The sequence below is a fragment of the Pterocles gutturalis genome, unplaced genomic scaffold (assembly GCF_000699245.1).
Source record: "Pterocles gutturalis isolate BGI_N339 unplaced genomic scaffold, ASM69924v1 scaffold23994, whole genome shotgun sequence".
In the NCBI taxonomy this organism is placed as follows: domain Eukaryota; kingdom Metazoa; phylum Chordata; class Aves; order Pterocliformes; family Pteroclidae; genus Pterocles; species Pterocles gutturalis.
The window spans coordinates 67671-80318 of NW_010131425.1; the positions used below are offsets into that span (position 1 = coordinate 67671).

At 42.4% G+C, this 12648-nt stretch overlaps 1 protein-coding gene across 1 annotated transcript in view; it reads left to right on the plus strand.

The window, feature by feature from the left end:
• The window catches only part of CREB3L2 (cAMP responsive element binding protein 3-like 2), a gene marked incomplete at its 5' end in the record, with an annotated part of 33575 nt that extends 22846 nt beyond the window's left edge, over window positions 1-10729 (plus strand). Inside the window, 4 exons of the mRNA XM_010080611.1 lie at window positions 7249-7348; window positions 8304-8430; window positions 9114-9339; window positions 10273-10729. Of these exons, the coding sequence (XP_010078913.1) occupies window positions 7249-7348; window positions 8304-8430; window positions 9114-9339; window positions 10273-10348 (529 nt within the window). The remainder of the gene's footprint in view (window positions 1-7248; window positions 7349-8303; window positions 8431-9113; window positions 9340-10272) is intronic.
• Window positions 10730-12648: the final 1919 nt, after the last annotated feature.

A 12648-nucleotide genomic window follows, 5' to 3' on the forward strand; every position in this document is an offset into this window, starting at 1 on the left:
AGGAGACCTTGACCTGGAGCATGACACTTCCAGAAATTACAGTGCTGAAGCTCAGGAATCATTATTAGTTCCTTCTGGACTACGAGGTGGCATTGAAATTATTGCACACCTTTCTAACTGACTCGCATCCCAGAATTCCCTTCATTTGGAGGGGAAAAATAAACTGCGTGTTTCTTCGTTTCTTCATTTCCAAAGAAATGGGTGACTCAGTGGTGGCTTTCTCGAAGGACATGTGGCAGAAAATGTTCAATAGCTGAGCTTTTAATCGGATGTTAGCTGAGAGTGGCATGTCAGTCATGGCTTATGCTTGGTGTGTTTTCTAATGATGGCAAATTCCAGTGAGTAGGTACTAGATAAGCCCACTGTTAACACCTTTGAATCAGAGGCATTTGTAGTGATCGTTGAATATTACCACTGAACATGCTGGATAGCACTGAAGTGTGGGAGGAGGCTGGGTTTTGAAGATAAGACCCACAATCGTGGAAAATGGCCCTAGAGCTTGTCTGGCAGCCAATGTATTGCTAATTGATTGGCATGTGTTGTTTCTGATCTCCGGATCCAATCTCTAATTTCATGGAGCCAGACCCTGTAGCACTGTAATTTGCTGGAGAGTCTCCCACATGCTGCTCATGCATAAAGACATCTGCTGCTTATTTGAAGAGAGCCAAGCCATTTCTGTGCCTCCTGTATCTTCCTCCAGAGTTGTATATAGAAGAACCAGGAATTGTTGTGTAGGTGTGGAGTAGAGTTTTCTCTCCCAGGATCTGTCCCAAGAGGTGCTGAAGCCAGCTGCTCTAAGGAAAGGTGCAGCTGTGGATGAACCACTCAGGGACAATGTGTTCCTGAGTGGTTGTTCTCCCCAGTTCAGCTAAATTTGACAAGCTCTTTTCATTTTGGAGTTGTTGTGGATGCAGTTGTGAGAACAGCTTTGTTGGTATTGTCCCTCCTTTTAGACAGGAACTTTAACGTCTTCACTATTGTTTAATGATCTTAATTCTCTCATGCTAAATACTCTAAAGATATTTAGCTAAGTGATATTATCTCTAAATCCTTCACTCTCTGGGTTTGTTGGATGAGTTGCATTGTTTTCTTCCCTCTGAAATCGCATTGATATTGATTTGTAATCTCCTGCAGAGAAGCAGATGTTCTTGACCCTCTGCACAGATATTCTTGTAATTCATGCTGATGCTGTTTTGGCTATTTAGATGCAAACTGTACCTAAAATCTGTTAAGGCTTCAAAATGAAGTACTAAGAAATTTGTAAAAGTGCTTGCTTTCCTCAAGCCTGAATTATGTAACATACTACTTTGTGTTTTTTCACCTTAACCCCAAAGAACTACTTTTCTTATTTAGTGTATAATTGTGCAACTATCTGAACCCACAAGTTTTCTCACTTTTTACTCTTCTGTTTATCTCCCTCTTCACACTGCGGGGGGGGAGGGGAATGAGTAAGCATCTGTGTGGTGCTTAGCTGCCAGCTGGGGTTAAACCATAACAGTCCTTTTTGGCATCCAACACGGGTTGAGATAAAGACAGTTTACTAGGAAAAGCAAAAGCCACACGCACAAGCAAAGCAAAATAAGGAATTCACTCACTGCTTCCCATCAGCAGGCAGGTGTGCAGCCATCTTCAGGAAAGCATGACATCATATGGTATGGAATATCCCTTGGGTCAGTTGGGATCAGCTGTCCCAGCTGTGTCCCCTCCCAACTTCTTGCACATCCCCAGCCTACTCACTGGTGGGGTGATGAAAAGGCCTTGACTCTGCATAAGCACTGCTTAGCAATAACTAAAATATCCCAGAATTATCAACACTGTTTCGAACACAAATCCAAAACACAGCCCCATACTAGCTACTGTGAAGAAAATTAACTCTACCCCAGCCAAAACCAGCACAAGCTGGTACGTCCATCTCCTATGTGCAGTCAGGAATCAAAGTTCAAAGCAGTGATGGTCAAAATTATGCAGTGTCAGTTTACTGTTGGATGCCCAAATTTAAATATTTAGGACTTTCTTTCTCAGAGTACCTAGCACACAGGCATACACGTGTGTATCTTATTTAATATGCCCAAAGCAAAGTCCCAGTTGACTTTAGTGGCAACTTTGAGTGTTCAATGCAGTTGAAAAAATGAAGATGTCATTGAAGGTCTTATCTAAAAGTAGATCTACAAACATTAGAGCTGTTCTTTTGTTGTGAAAAATTGTAAGAATGGAAGAAATATAACAGGAAAATAAGAGCTGTGATTAGATGTAAAAATGTTCATGCATTCAGTGTGGATGAAGACAAAGTTGTTTCTTAACCTTGTTGGAAAACGGGGCCATAGCTGCTTAGCGAAAAGCTCATGCACATATATGTGGTGTCAGTCAGTATCATGTTTTTATAGTCTGGCTGGAGTTGAGAGGAACTGAAGGGCAATTTCCAAAACATACAACTATTGAACAGAAGAGTTTCTTTTCAGTATGTGCAATCAGTTTTTTAGAGCATGTTATTCTATATATAGAACACATTTTGCACAGATACATACCTAAGCCTTTAGGAAAACCCTGACTGCGTTTCAAAATCTATCTCCAAACCATGGAAACACTAGAATTTCTTCTGGTAAAAATGTTCCTACAGTATTCTCAGTAACATGAAAAAATTTAGAAGAATCTTCCCGGAGAGCCTGTCTTAGCCTGGAATTCTGAATCTGAAAAGATGTAAAAGGTGCAAATGTGGTCAAAACCTTTGCATCCAGAAGCATTTCCCTTGAAGTTTATGCATCTTAAAAGGTAAGGCAGGAGGCTGGGGATCTGTATTTGCACAGAGCTTTGATGTGGCATCCAGAAACTGCTCAAATATTTCAGAACTTGTCTTCACAGCATCCTGTCACTGTGTGCTGGTTTTGTCTGGGATAGAGTTAATTTTCTTCATAGTAGCTAGTATGGGAATCGGGATGCAGGGGAGTTTTAAATTCTCATTACTCTGAGTGGGTGACTGCAGCATTTTTGGCATCTTTAGTATTAGAACACTAGCATACGGTTCCTCTCCTAATTTATGTGACTCAACCCCTTAAAGCCATCTAAGTTCCCTTCTAGGCAGTTTTCTCAAAACTAAGGAAATACATTATTACATGCATATCTGCTATGCCTTGTAGCCACAAGTGAGCCAGGCTCTCATTGGTTTCTGTAGCATCTGGACATGTTGGGTACTGCTGTTTTAAGAAGCAAAGGGCATGAGAAGAAGCTGGCACTAAGAGTTGAACTGACTTGTCCCAGTCACCAAGAAGGCTTAATCCACTCACGTTTTGGCACTGGGACTGAAGGCTGAAACTGCCAGTGATCTAGGGAGTTGAGTATGGTCTCTGACACCAGCGTTGTCTAGCTGGGAGCCATGGCTATTTGGGGTTAAAGACAGTATTGAAACATCTGGTATTCTATATGGCATATGAGAAATAGTTTTGCTTTTACGCTTCTATTGAGTGTATGTTTGTAAATATTTTGATGATCACTTTTCCTGGAGAAAGGATAGACATAGGATCCAATTAGTTTATGGTTGAGAGTGTCAGGGACGGACAATGCATGCAAGTAGCTGCTAGGGTTGCTCCCATGGAGTAATGACTAGCAAGTTGCGTAGATCTCCACTCTGACAGGCACCGTAAAGGCAGTGGCTTTATAAATACAATTGGGATGTTCTTCCATTTCTCATGCTCCTGACAGGCTATTGAGCAGTCACCTAAAGTTCAAGTTGCATATCAGTCTGACCCACCAGAGGTTTATCAGCACCAAAGCTGCCAGACTTCACTGATTTGCATGGATGTTCCTTTATTTGAGGCGCGTAAAGCCATTTTCAAGGAGTGAAGGATCTGGATTTAAGTTGCAGTGAGATATCTTGTGCTTCACTTAAGACCACCCCTATAAAAGCTGACAAAGCGTGGCAGCCCTAGAGCAACTCCTTGTTCTCAAAGCAGCAGGACAGTGTTTTTATGCTGAAACATCTTTGATGAAAAATAGCTGGATTTTTTCTTTGTAATTCAAATGAGGAAAAATTGTGGATTTTTTTCTGCTTTGAGATGTTCTGGTCTTTCAGTGGAAACCTTACTTTTGGATTTGCTCTCTTTTCTATAAATAGGACAGGCAGAGAAGGAATCTGTGTGTAGAGTTGGAAGACACAGTTATTTTTCTCTCTCCTTATAAAAATTAGATTTTGTTCCTCACCAAGTAGATAAATTCTCTGAAAAGTCTTGATTAAAATAAACAGTGTTTGGTGTCTTTTAGAAGCTGTCGTTTTTATTTAAACCAATGTTGGATTTTAAACATAAACACCAAATTGAGGAAGCCTCCCAGGTGGCTATGTCCTGGAGTGACAAATTTCCTCTCCTTAATCAAAGCATCAATGGGAGCAGAGGGGAACTCTTTACTTGTTCCTTACCTTGGTAGTGAAAAGGACTCTTCTGAAGATGAATACGTGAAGGTGCACATGAAAACAAGACATCATAGGCAGAGTGAATTTGCTGGCAGTGTGTGGAAGGGAGAGCAGGAGTCTTCAGTCACTTTACAGCTTTCCTATGAGGTGCTTCCATTGGCAGGGAAAAGCGTGAAAGCACGTTCACACTTCCTATGGAGGTGACCCTCTAATTGAATATCACTGGGAAATGTGTCAGACACAGTGAAAATAATCCCTGTGGGTGCAAACCCCACTAAGCACGCTGCCTTAGGATTGCGTTTTCTCCTGTTAGGCCGTAGCCACAGGCAATGTGTTTCACTAAAAGCTTTCGTGGCCTTCCTGCTGCTATTTAGAGGGAGCATCTTCATTTAACCTAAGTTCCAGTTCTACAGGGCAAAGAGCTGCTCCTTTTCCCTCTCTTAGTCCAGATCATCCCTGCAGCCATCCAGTCACAATGAAGGCAGCTTTTGCATGGGAAGAGATCTTTTGACCTTGGAATCCAGTCTTCCACCATTCCAGATTCAAACAGAGGATAAAAGCACCAAGGAGTGCCCCATTTTGGCAGTGGCAGGGTAAACTGTTATAATATTTGAACAAACAAACTTGTTTCTTGCTCTTGCCTTGGCTCCTGCTCTTAGTTTGAAAATGCACCTGTATCCTGTCGGCTCCCAGCACTGAGTCCTTGGCTGCTGAGAAGAAGACAGTAGCTCTGCTCAAACAGATAAATTACTTGGGGGAGAAAGACATTTTATCTCTGTGTATGTGAGATCTCAGAAAAGCTGCCTAATTACACTTTCCAAAAAGAGCATTTTGGAATCAGCTCTCTGGGCCCACTCTGCCCAGCAGGTTTTTTAAATTGGATACAGAAAGGCAGAGCTGAGCAAAATGAGGGGAATTGCCTCTTCTCTGTTGATTTCTTCACCAGCCATTAGCTGTTTTCTCACTGACGCCACCGCAAAAAGTGGCAAGTGTGATCAGCATTTCAGGGCTGCTGCTGCTGCCAGCCCCCGAGCTGGGGAGGAGGAGAGCTCCTTTCTCCTCACTTCCCAGAGCTGTTCTGTGTTGAGCCCAGTGACTCAGGCCTGAAACAGGGGAAAAAAAATCTTCTATAATAGCACAGACATGGCAGGGTTAAAAAGGCATTGCTGTGTAGCGTAGCTGGTGGGATATGGTGGGAATACTGCATGCAGCACGTTCTATGCTGCAAAGTGATACATACCATGTACACAATTCTTAGTGAACCCTACGGCATGTAGTGGATGGGAGGAGGAATCGAGGAAAGATGCAGAAGGCAGCAGGGAATTTGGATGGTCTCATTTACATGATGGACAGTGTTTTCATCTCTTAGTTTGCCTGCGGTCTCTCTAATAGTGAATAAAGGACTGAATAACACAAATCACTTTCTTTTTTTAATATATGGCAGAATAAGACATGCTCTCAAGAGGTTGCAAGACATCCTTCCTTAATAAGTTGAGAAGGATCTGCTGGCCCAGATAAATCTGTGCTGTGAGCATGCCTTGTGCTCATTTCAGAATGCATTCCTGAAGTCCTTGAATTCATTAAACCCTAATTAGCAATGAGAATTGATGATTAAAAAAATCTATAATAATAGGCAGACAAGTGTATATTGAGCTGTGAAGGCACCTCTGGGTCTGTCCTACAATTAGCTTTTAGGCAGTTTGATCTTAAAATAATCCTTCTATTTTCTCTGACATCCTAACCTTGCCTCTTGCTTTAGCATTTGACGTCACAGCCTCCAAAGCTGTTGCCTGGAGTTTTGTAGGGGTTACCCTCCACAACAGGTTGTGAGACTTACAGGCAAAATGAAAAGTAAAATTGGAAACAAAGAGCAAAGTTAACATCCTGTTGCAAAATTGTACTATATTTGGAGGGCAAGTATTTTGATTACTGCTTGTCTGCTAAAAAGCTTTAATGAAAACAAAATGAAAACTGCTGTGAAAACCCTATATCAATCATTCTTTGAGATAATTTCCCATGTAAATTGATAGTATCCTAACTGTAGTAATTGATGATGATACAGCAAAAGAAAAATATCCAGGAAGACAGAATACCTTCCTGGTCTTGGACTGTTAACTCCAACCAGAACAGAATTCCCACTGTGGTTGGGACCTCTTCATGGACAGGACCTCTGAAAGACACAATCAGAGTAGCCACTTCAAGCATCTGTGATTTTTGTCAACTCCTGGAGGTTTCAGCAAATAGCAGAGCGCTTTATTTAATAAATTAATTTATGAGAAATGAAGTCTGTGCCTATGTCTAGCTTTAAGACCTTCCCATTGAAAATGGTCCAGCATGTGGTCCAAACCACTGTACAGCAGGTTTTCAGAAAAAAGAGGTAGTGGTATACCTCTAGAACCAATTAGAGCCATTATAAACTTGCTTCTGCACCTTTTCACACAATGGTGAAACTCCTGCTGAGAACCAGGTTGTATATGCATCTAGTCACTTGCAGGTAGAGCAGTTTCAATTGTTTGTACACTTACCAGAACTGTTTCTTGTAGAAACATTGAAAATACAGTTTTGATTTGTAAGAACCTTCTGAAGGTGCTGAAGAATTAATTGTTCAGGGACACCAGTTGAGGGAAAGCCAAAAGATCTTTTTGAAAGGTCCACTGCTAACACATGTAAAAATCTTGTAAAACTAAAAACATTCCTTGCTACTAACTTCAAGGAGAGGACTTTAATGATCTGTACTTTGTCATAAATGCTGTATTATTGCCAGTTGTGGAATTTGAAGCACAAAGCTGTTTAACCAGCAAGTAGATCAGTGCATTTGATGCTTTTCTGTTGTCTTTGCTTTCCAGAACACTTCTGCAGCAGTTGCAGAGACTCCAAGCCATGGTTGCTGGGAAAGTGTCCCGTTCGTGTAAGGCAGCTAGCACGCAGACAGGGACCTGTCTTATGGTGAGTATTCCTAAAGCTGGGAATTGTAGGGGAATGAGATTCTCTTCTGCTCAAAGGCACACCCCTTGTTCTGTGAAGCCCCTCACTTGCAAATTCTCAGGTTGGGAAACTTCTTTTCAAAATTTTACAATTAATTTTGAGATAGGTGAGACTCCTGGCTGATGATTAATGGTTGTGGGAAGGCATTAGTTTCTAGAGAACACTGGGCCTCTGCTTTTGATTGGATGCTGCAGTGATGAAAGAAGGAGCACTGCTCGTCTGAATGACCTGTTTTATTATTTCGTACGATACTTTATGTGAGAATGGTGTCTAGAGTTGTAAAATGGAAACGAGAGTGACCTTTGATGCCTAGTCCTTTTGATACCAGTAAAAATAAACTTGCTTGTCCAAATAAAAATATGACTAAGGCTATAAATCTGCCTCTGGCCTATTTCAGTGAAAGTAGTCAACATAAGAAAAGGATTAGAATGAAGCTTCCCTTTTCCCTCCTTACACTCACTCTCAGCCAGCGAGTTCCCTTTGTACTGTATAGTGCTATAAATTGATGGAGATGATTCTCAAGGCCTGAATTGTTCTTCTAGTCTGCCAGCTTCTCTCTCACTTCAAAGTAAGATTGGGGCCAGCAGCAGAAATAACTTTGGAAATTCCCAACAGCATCTGTAAAACACACGTGGTGGTTGTGTCTGCTTTTCAACTTTGGGAGTAAATAATGCTACAGGCCAAAATGGTGGCAGACATTGAAAACAAACTCCAGCGCTGAAATCTGCCCCTTTAAACACTGAATTGTTATTATATATGTGCCTTTGCAAAGAGACACTGTCTGTAGTGATGAAATAGCCTCATATTATTTGTTCTGAAAAAACAAAGATCTGCTTTGTGTTGATTCTTAGTTTTCATGTGCACGTGTGTGCCAAGAGCTAGTGCACTTATCTCTTCTGCATCCTCCCTTTGCCAGATGGTGGTGCTGTGCTTTGCAGTAGTTTTTGGCAGCTTCTCTCAGAGCTATGGGCCATATCCTTCTGCTACAAAGATGGTGTTGCCCAGGCAGCATTCCTCGCCAGAGTCCTACACAGACTCCATTGGTAAGTGACAACTGTCCCAGTCTTGCTCCCTGCTTGGTTGTGCTTCAGTATTTGTTTTCCACCCCCATCCCTAACCCCCCTTCTCAAGCACCCCTTGCTTTTCTGCACCTTAGTGAGACATTTCTTGATATACCTGTGTCTTTCAAAGGATAGCCTGGCAAGCTGTTCTGGTGGCAGAAGACTTCATAGACACAGGCAAAGCCTTTCCCCACTAGCCTGCTTGGTACTTCTGTTTAAAGCAGTTTTGTTTCTGTTTGTGGAACTAAAGCTAGTGGTCTGTAAAAGGTAGTGGGATTTCTACACGGTAGCAAATGTTCATGCTGTTAAAATGAGCAACTGATATCAGCTGGTGTGTCCTTCGCAAGTGTCAACAAAGAGTCCAAGAACTGAGTGGGAAACTGTTAGTATTATATGCCCATAATGAACCAGTTGCTTTCAACATATATTATCAAAGTGATTGTTTAATTTTGTTCTTGTTTTGTGAATAATTCAGAGCTTTTTGATCCCTGCCTTGCACCATTGCTGTGGTATATTCCTCCGCTATCAGATTACCAGTTAATCACTATGAAAAGACCTTTGCAGCTTAAGTTCTGCTCTGATGGTTTCTGTTTCCTGAAATGACCAGGGCTGTTCTCTGAGCTGCCTGTTTCTCATCTCTTATTGCCTTCTGTCTTTGTATGCAGTGAGGTCAAGGAGTCTGCTAATTTATGAAGAGCCTCACCAACTGGAGGAGTCGTCAAGCCCGATCTCCTTTGCAGATCGCAATGACAGGCAAGCAGACACCTCCAAGTACACAGCGCTGTCCCTGGAAGCCATGCCAGGAACACAGCAGGATGATATCATGCAGTTCATGATAGCCAACGAGACACGGCTAGAGAAATCGGTGCTGCTGGGCCTGCAGCAGCACAGGTGAGTGCAGGGTGGGCTGTTTGTCATATGGGTGTTCAGCATCACTGTCATTTGTGCCTGGAGGCCAGCAGTAAGACTAGGGGCTCAGCTGTGCTGGGAACTGTGAAACATGAAGTAAGAGTTTGCCTATAAGCTCTCCAGATAGAGACCAAAGTTATTGTTAATCTGGACAAGTGGTTGCAACAATATTGTAGTAATACAGCTACCAAACTTAGTGCTTCTGCCAGAAACCTAACTCCTGTAAGCCTGTTAGTTGTGCCTGCCCACTTCTTTAAGCGCTTACTTCTGTGTCTCCTAAAGGAATAAGCTTTTGTCAGTTGGGTGGAAGTGTGAGGCTGTGACTCACTGGACTTTCTGTGAGGTTAGGGTGTGAAGAGCTGGAGCTTCTTTTAGATCTTACTCTAAAGCATCACTGTGGAAAGTTTGCAGGACTCAGTGTTAAGAGACAGACCTGTAAAGTTATCTGAACTACTTAACACAGAGCTCCTTCATAATATTTTTTTTAGCGTAAATGTAAGTTTTTGCGCCCTCTGCAAAGAGGGAGATTCACTAGTTTAAATACGTGGGTGCAGTATTCTTTCCACTCTACCTTTTCTTGTCCTGCCACTGTCCTGTTGGCCCAGGTTTTGGACTCTGCTAACAAGCAGGAGCAAGCACACCAAAGAGTGCAAAGAGGGATTTTGTTTGGAAGCATGCTATTCTGAGGGCTAGGATGAGCCATATCACCCCAAGTATGCCTTCTGAGCACTTGTGTCAAAGTTATACCTAGAGTCAAAGAGATGACTAATTCAGTGTGTTACCATACTCCAACTGACAAGTACCTGGTAAATCCTGAGTGCCTTTTTAGCATTAGCGAATTCAAGCAGGATATGTGCTTTTAAAAATTACTATTAGCATTAACCGTTGTTGGTTTGGTTTTTTTGTTCCCCGCAGAGTCAACTCCGAACTAGAAGGAAATGAAACACTGAAGATAATTGAAATAGATAGAAGAGTCAATGCCACCTCTTAAAAATAAAAAGGCCTTTTTTCTTGACTTCCCTTTTTCCCACATATTTTCAACCAAAGTCCCCCTGACTTGTCATCCTCAGTGAACCAAAGCACAAAAGAGAGGGAGTTCAACTTCTGCATTGACTGGTGAGGCTGTGACTGCAGATGGGATCTCTCATCTTTGTAACTCCCTTCCTCACTTCACACAAAGTCCCTGTCTTTGCTTTTATTCCTCTCCTGTCTGATACTGCAAGAGGAGGATTGAATTATGATGGCAGATGATGCCAGCAGTGTGCCGGTGGCTGGTGGGTATGTGTGCGTGCATGCACACATCCTAATCTGAGCACAAAGACATTCTGTAGAAGAGTGGAATATGTAGAATTGATGGGAGTATGTGGGTGATAGGTTTCTTGGGAGAGGGAATTGAGAGAAAGAGGAAATGCAGCATAACGCTGCTCAGAATCTAGCCACAGCTCTGTGCCTACTGATCTACAGCACCTGAGCCTCTTGGGGGGATTGAGAAGCATGCTGTGTAGTCTGCTTCTGAAGGGACAAGAATGGGCCCTGGATACTGTGGGGTTAACAGCACAGACAGGAGAGGGGTGGGCGATGATGGATGATGCCGCTGAATTGTCCTCCCCTAGCTCTTCCTCTCTTCTCCCCTGCAGCCCCTTTATCATTTAGTGGGGTAGGTTTCTCTCTGGGTTGAAAACAATCCTAGTAGGCTTCCCTACTCCTTCCACCCTTGTGGAATTGAAGCAAAGATCAGTCGCTGTCTTGTCACACTTTGTCTGTGTGGGAGAATTACACTAGTTTAACTAAATCTGTTTAGAAAGCAGGTTTTGTTAAATTTATGCAATGTTTTGGGTGGATGTCCTTTAGTCTGCTTAAGGCTAATATGTTTAGCTTAAATCAGTTTCTTCCCAACAAACTAAATCAATGTAAGGCTTAAACCAGAAGTGCCTCCTGAGAGGACCATGTGGATTTAATTTATTGGCTTCTAGATGCCTTGATGGAATTTCTTACGTAGACCCGTTCTCAGATTGTGCTGCATTTTCCTTTCCTTGCCATCTTCCTGTTACTGTTGTAAATAGTATTTATTAGCTTTGCAACATTTTGTTCAAGCAGTTGCAATGGAGAGAATTGAGCTTCCCTAACCCTGCAAGTGGTCTGGGCAAACTCCAAAATCAGACATACAAATATCACTAACACCCATTCCTTCCCCGCCAGACTTGAACTGCCCTAAAATAAAGCCATGGGTCTTACCTTCCTCTTACCTCCTTTTCCAGAGATGTGATCTTAAACCAACTGCTTAGCTGAAAAAATAAGGGATATTGGTAGCCCCAGCTAGGCACAGTTCAGGCCTGGAGGTGGTAGCTACTGTATTGACTGTATGGCAAGACAGCTCCTGACCTGAGGAACTAAGTATGTAGGCAGCAGACAAGGCAAAAGAGAGACGGGCATACAGGGAGGTGAAGTGACTGGCCCAAGTTCAGTGGAAATGCCAAGAGCAGTATTCAGGTCTGATCCTGGTCCAGTACTCTTCTCCCTGCTTTGTTTCCTCCTTGTCCCATGTAGCTGTTGGCCTTTAAGGGTCTTCCTTCTCTCAGTGCCCTGGTCGTGCCTTTGCCCAAGCTGTGCTTCTTGCAGTTTGTCCTTGGAGTGGCACAGTCGAACCTACCCCAGGATTTAAGCAGGGTTTTTTCTTGTTGCACAGAAGGGCGCTCAGACTGCATTGAGGATGGATTTAATGTGAAAATCCTAATTCAGCAGGCTAGCATGAATACACAATTTTGAAGCTCTTTTTTCTTTTTTTTTTCCTAAAGATAAATAAGGGAAAAACTAACATAGCCTTACAAGTAATTTTTTACCATGTATAGTTGATATTTCCTGCAAGTATTCTATTTTGTAAAATATCAGATTTGTATTTTATTACAGCAGCTGCCACATCATCTCCTTTCTTGTTCTTCATTCTCCTTAGACTTTCTTCCTTCGGTATCCTATTTTGCGCCCTCAGGCCTGACTCAAAATTAATGGAAAGAATTTGGTGGGTTACAGCAGGCTGTGGATCGGTCCCCACTGTGCCATTTTAAGAAGGTGTTTTACACTAGAGGCAGTGAAACATGTACCTGACTCCATGAAGTTGTAATGAGTTTTGGTGTACTGACGTGCTTTCTAAGTAATGCCCTGTTCTTCTATGCAAGTGCCTTTTTATTATTTTACCTTTGGTAGCAATGAGAGGAGAAATACCATAGTAGTGTATTTTGCAAGTGTTGCCTTCTTCTTGGCATGGGTCAGTCTCCTCCCTAAAGCCTCTTTCCC